At 56.5% G+C, this 6,126-nt stretch overlaps 1 protein-coding gene across 1 annotated transcript in view; it reads right to left on the bottom strand.

The window, feature by feature from the left end:
• Nucleotides 1-160: 160 nt before the first annotated feature.
• ZBTB16 (zinc finger and BTB domain containing 16) overlaps nt 161-6,126 on the bottom strand; it is a 53,621-nt gene continuing 47,655 nt past the window's right edge. Inside the window, exons 4-6 of the mRNA XM_008636947.2 lie at nt 4,603-4,773; nt 2,310-2,477; nt 161-2,032 (exon numbers count right to left, since the gene is read on the bottom strand). Of these exons, the coding sequence (XP_008635169.1) occupies nt 1,803-2,032; nt 2,310-2,477; nt 4,603-4,773 (569 nt within the window). The 3' untranslated portion in view covers nt 161-1,802. The remainder of the gene's footprint in view (nt 2,033-2,309; nt 2,478-4,602; nt 4,774-6,126) is intronic.

Below are 6,126 nucleotides of genomic sequence, written 5' to 3'. Positions count from 1 at the left end.
GGGAGAGGGATGGTGAGATGGAAGGGAAGGTTAAAGCAAAAAAAAAAGAGCCACATGAGCTCGGCCATGTGCTCCATGGCACCATGGCACCCGCGTCTGGCAGCGCCAGGACACCACAGGGGCCTGCCGTGCACATGCCAGAAATTGCAGCAACTTTCTGTGTGAAAGAACTGTTTACTCTTTTTAATATTTTTTCTGTTTTTTTCTTAGGCACAACAATTAAACGAGCCGTTCTCCACAGTCACATCCCGGATTGTACAGCAGCGGTGTCCACCCTGCGCAGAGCAGCAACGGTCCCACGCGCAGAGGCACACGCACGTGCGAAGCCGGACTGGGGCGCGAGGGAGGATGCTGCTCCCACAGCCGTATCCCTGCTTGGCACCAGGAGAGGTGGGATGGGCACCCCAAACCCAGAGGTTTGTGTCCCTCCAAACTGTATCCAGACACTGTCCCACTCTCCCCAACCCCTCCTCCCCCTTTTCACCCAAACGCAGCAAAACGACAAAAAAAGAGCCACGGGATGGAACCACCAAGCCCGTGGCTGCGCAGGAGAAACACAACAAAAACGAACACAAGAGGTAGCTTCAGAACCAACACCCCCAGCCCCATGGGGCCAGGCAAAAAATACCAGTTTTGGTAAGGATAATGCACAACAGGAGGTGGGCAGGGACACCATTGCCCCACCACCTCTCCACCATCAATGCTGGGCACATGGCTGGGGCCCCCCAGCCATGCCGTCCCCTGTCCCTCCCAAATCAATAAAAGCTCATGAGGTCACAAAAAAACGAGGTAATTTCAAGTAAAATGTGCTAAACGTGGAAATATTCCAAAAGAAAGTTCAAAAAAACCCCCAAAAAAAGCAAAGAAAGTGGCGAGCAAAGCTGCCTGCCACCGGACACCCCTTGCTTGTGGGCTCCTGCGGCTGAGGGCTGGGCAAAAAACCCCACACGTGGCACCTTCCAGGTGCCCCAAATCAGCAGAAGAAAAGAGGATCCCTGCATTCGGAGTGATGCCACATACTAACAGCCCCAACAGTGGCACTGACTGCACATCACCAAACCAACTGCATCTCCCCATGGGGGGGCTTCACTCTTGCCCTGGGAAGGCAGGGAAGGAGGGAGAAATGCATAGAGAGGTCTTTGGTCATGGGGAGAGCAGCAGCCTCCTGTGCCCCTTGAGCCCACCCAGACACCAGGCAACACCTCAAGGCAGCCTGGCTCACAGCCAGCTCCCTGCCCCAAACACCCTCCTCTGGCCAGGATCCCCCCAGGACGCTCTTGCCAAAGCATTTGTGGCTCTCCTGCCTGCAATGCCACAGCCTGGGAGCATGAGAACCTGCCAGAATGGGGCCCAAGCCTCACACGGGAGCTCAGGTCTTCTGCAGGGCATCTACGGCAGGGTCTACGCAGTGACACAGGACACCAGGAATTAAAGCCTTCCCAGAGCACTGGCTGTACTCACACTTTCAGGGAAGCGCCTCTTTACTACATGGTCTTCCCAGCAGCACCAGTGGCCAATGCCAAGGGTGATGGAGGGGCTGGCCCGGGGTTGCAAAGGGTGAAATCTGCCCTGCAGCAAGGGTGCGAGGGCAGCAGGCGCATGAGCAGCTGGGACAGCAGTGTGGATGGGGCTGGGGAAGGGGCTGGTGCATCCCTCGCTCCAGCATGAGCTGCAGGATCCTTCCGGTGAGAAGAAATGAATGAGAACTGAAAACAAACAAGGCCATGGATGCTGAGGGTTTGGTGGGATTTTTTTTGCCCAGTCATCTGCCACTTGGCCCTGCTGCCCCTGTGCCTCCTCCCTTAGACATAGCAGAGGTAGAGATAGGTCTTCTCTATCCGCCAGTCGGTGGGGATCTCCTCTGGTTTGTGGCCCTTCATGTGCTTCTGCATGGCGGAGAGGCTGGGGCAGTACTCCAGGCAGATGGTGCACTGGTAGGGGGAAGCGCCATTGTGGGTCCGAAGGTGTTTGATCATGGCCGAGTAGTCCCGGGAGCGCTGGTGGCACAGCTTGCACTCAAACGGCTTCTCGCCTGTGGGAGACAGGGATACAGGGGTGTCAGTGGGGGCTCGGGGTCTCCAGGTGCTAATCAACTGCCCGGCATCGATGCTGCTGCAGCGGGCACAGCCGATAACCAAGTAATGAACAGCAGAACCAATGTGACTATTGATCCCCTGTTTATGATAGTAACGTGCCGGTGCATCCGGGGGTCCAATATCCCTGGCTGCTGCCCTGGTCCACGTGCCAGCATTTCTGCCGGGGGACCGGTCTGGCATTGCCAGCCTCACCACAGACACCCCAGCATGTACCTGTGTGGACCCGGTAGTGGGTCTCCAGCTGGTGCTTGAGGCTGAACTTCTTGCCACAGCCGTTGCACTCATAGGGCTTCTCACCGGTGTGGATGCGCTTGTGGCCCTTCAGTGTGCTCTCGTCCCGGAAGCAGCTGCCGCAGAACTCGCACTCGTAGGGGTGGTCGCCTGCAAGCACACGTGGGGGTCAGGGCTGCCGTGACCGCTGGGCCACACCAAAACCAGCTCCCATGCCTTTTTATCACTGGCACCCAGTGCCATCCTGAGGAGAGAGCACCCCCGTCTCCCCAGTGCAGTGTGCTGGTCCCTTCATGCCTGTACAGAGGGGATGCTCAGGTCCATGGCATGGCAGAGAGACTGGAGCGTGCTGCAACCCTCCCACCACCAATTCCCAGGTTTTTCACCCAGCAGCACTGGCACAGACCCAGCCCTGGGCATCTCCCACACTCCAGACCAGGCGGCTGATAAATGAACTCTGGTTCGGCACCAAAGGCAGAATGATTTGAAGGAAAGGTGAGGGCTCCAGCTACTTATTTATTACAGCCGCGAAGGCAAGGACAATAAAGATAGATTGATCGTCCGAGACTTTGTTCATGAATATTTAAATATTACTGATTTGTCTTGTCACTGTAATTACAATTTCTCTGTGCCGCATATCCTACAAGCACAGTTTATGGTAAAGAATGGTGAACTGTATTTCACTTGTCCTGCTGCAGATGTGCGGAGCTGCCAAGCGTGTAATGTTCCCCGCATTTCATACATTTTCTTCAGCTGTGAAGGCTTAAGTCATCCACAATGACCTACGTTTTTTCATTATCCCCGTGTCAAACTGCACTCGTGCCTGGGCATAAATTGTCCTTCTCGTTATATACTCACATGCCTGTGCTTTCGCTTCCTCTTTAAAATGGTATTTTACTCTCTCCCCATTTGCCGCAGCCCAGCCCTGCGGCCCCTCACCCCCTCCCACAGCTGCTGCCTGTCCACCTGGGGGGAGGAGGATGCTTGGGATGCAGTTTGGAGCACCCCTCCAAAGGCAATGCAGGTGGTGCCTGTGGGCTGCTGTTGACTTTCCCCTCCCTGTGCCCAGTTCCAAGCTGCCACTTTGGCTTTTGATCCTACAGTCAAAGACAGCAATTTTGCAGCCAGAGGCAGCTAGCATTTCCACCCGCCCACTTTTCAGGGGAGCCTGAGCCCACAGAGCACCCTGGCCCTGGGAGAAGAGGGAGCATCCTGCAGCTGTGCAGGATGGCACCACGTGGCACGATTAAATGCTCCTAAAGCACCGATGATCCCAGTGTTTTTTCACAGCCGGGAGCTACTAAAGCAGCAGAGGTTGGGCTGGGACACGCGCAGCCCGACCCGCAGCCCAGGTCACCGGATTACTGGCTATAAATAGCTCCAGCGCTCAGCATTAACATGCTTATCATCAACACAGGATTCCCGTTTCCCACACTGGGACCCCTAGCCCATGTGTGGGTCTGGCAGCAGCCCGCCACACGCGCGACAGAGTGACCCTCTGCGACCCCACCCGCACAACCCCCAGCAGCCACCTTTGCATCCCTTTTGGAGATTGTGTGCGTGCCCCCTGCCTGACAAGAGAAAGAAGGGGCATCCTGGCTCAGCACACATTTTGTTCCCTGTCAGCAACAGCAGTGCTGTCAAGGAGGGCGCATGAGCCTCCCACTTGTGTGGGCAAAGGATGGGCGAGGAATGCTTCACCCAGGCAGCTGTGAGGAGCCATGGCACTGGCTGTGATCCTGCACAACCCTGCTCATCCCCCAAGAATCAGCTTGGAGTGTTTTGTGACTGGCCCCAAATGATGGTGCTGATGGTGTGGCTAGGACCACACAGCTGCCCAGGGACGCCATCAGAGGAGCTGAGGACACGGTGCGGGCCCTTTGAGGATACGGCGTGAGGCAGCCAAGCCGTGCTCTCCCGCCTGGCAATCCTGCAGCCAAGCCCTGCCCCCGTGGGGCCACGGCAGCACCAGCTACACGTAGCGCAGGTCGCCCTAATCCCATTAGGGCCGAGCACCAGCTGATTATGTGCATCTACCGCCGTAAGCTGATGAGGCAGATATGATCGCACACCCCCTACGAAGGTCACGTGCCACCTCAGGCCGGATCAACTCATTACATGCACCTTTTTTTGTTCTGTTTTTCAAATCCAAGCCACTTCAGTCACCTCCACACTTTTAATACAAATCACCTTTCTTCCCCCTATTTCTTTTTTATGGGGAAACAGCATGTCCCGGCTGCCCCAGCCCCAAGTCCCCACGGTGGTGCTGCCGTACCTGTGTGGGAGCGCAGGTGCCTCTTGAGCGCGGTGTGGCTGGGGAAGGTGCGGTTGCACTCGCTGCAGATGTAGCTGCGCACCCCAGCGTGCACCTCCATGTGCTGCTGCAGGGCGCTCTGCGTCTGGAACCGCTTGCCGCACAGCAGGCAGAAAACAGCCATGTCTGTACCTGTGGGAGAGGGAGAGACCCTGCTTAGGCACTGCCTGGCACCCAGGACCCCCAGCCCGCTGTCCCATCACCCCACTGTGTGGGGGTACCTACTCCTACATGGCAGCAGGGATGCTCTGGCAGCAGAAGGGACCCCAACAGCTGCAGGGCTCTGGGTGTCATTGGAAGTCCCAACATCAGAACCCTGGCCACCCTGAGCCTGCTGACACTGGCCCTCCGAGGGGAACAGCTGAAGAGGACAAGTGGCTCTTATTGCACTGAAGGCAGCTGGGAGCCCTGGCAATGCCGAGGGATGGCCAAACACGAGGCAGCTGTTGAGTGATCACTGCATCCCCACACACCTCTGGCAGCTGCCGAGCTCAGACCTTGTGATGCCCAGGGGAAAGGAGATCCCAAGAAGTGCCCCACGAAGCTGCCCTGGGGGGCAGGAGGCAGGATGCGAGAGGGCGATGTGCCCACCCCTTGCGCTGTGTGCGACCCCAAGCCCCAACTCAGATCCAGGCTCCATCCCATTGCTCATGGGTACAAACCTGGCTGCAGCAACAGAACAGGGACAAAACCCCAACCCAGGTGCTCCTACCCTGTCCATAAACATCTCAGACCTCTGTGCCGTTAAACAGTTTGTTTTTGCTTATGCATAGCTGATTGTTCAGAACTGTGAGTCACTGCAAATTGTGTTACACAGGGAGATTAAGCAAATAAATGCTCGCTTTTTGGAGACATTAAAATGTGAGGACTATGGAAATAAAATTAGCTAGAAAATTGTATTAGCAATTCATTAGCAGCACAAGATGTTCAAGGTAACCAACAGATCCATGCAGTCTTCAGGAATAGCAAGGGTGGAGTGCCACACTGCCAAAACCAACCCTGGGGAGACCACCAGGACCACAGCAGCACAGGGCAGGGACATGGTGGGCAGTGGCACTATCGGCGTCACGGTCCTGCCCAGCATGCAGGCAGGTGACAGCGAAGGATGCTCCTGGGCAGACCCACCCCTCCAGCTTGGGAACCATGGGCAATGGGCATCCCAGAGAGCATCTCAGTTCACACCGTCACCTGCTCTGGCATTGTGCCATCACCCACCCAGGTGTGGTGGCATGCCATGGCTAGCTCTGTCCTGCTGGGGATGCAGGAGCTGCCTGGGGGGATGCTCAATCCCAGCCGTGTGCTGGGCTACCCAAAAATGCTCCGAAATCTGAAGAAAAACCCCAGTGAAATGGGAATAAAAGCAGCAAGAGAGGTGGCCCCGCACGGGAGCTGCCTTTCTCCCTCTGCAGGGATTTACCCAGGGGGGTTGCAGGCTCTTGTGCCCCCCACGCAGCTGCGGACAAAACGCTCCTGAGACAAAAAAAA

The sequence above is a fragment of the Corvus brachyrhynchos genome, unplaced genomic scaffold (genome assembly GCF_000691975.1).
Source record: "Corvus brachyrhynchos isolate BGI_N302 unplaced genomic scaffold, ASM69197v1 scaffold46, whole genome shotgun sequence".
Lineage (NCBI taxonomy): Eukaryota > Metazoa > Chordata > Aves > Passeriformes > Corvidae > Corvus > Corvus brachyrhynchos.
The sequence above is the reverse complement of the archived record's forward strand: the minus strand, read 5'-3'. Positions and strand labels throughout refer to the sequence as shown.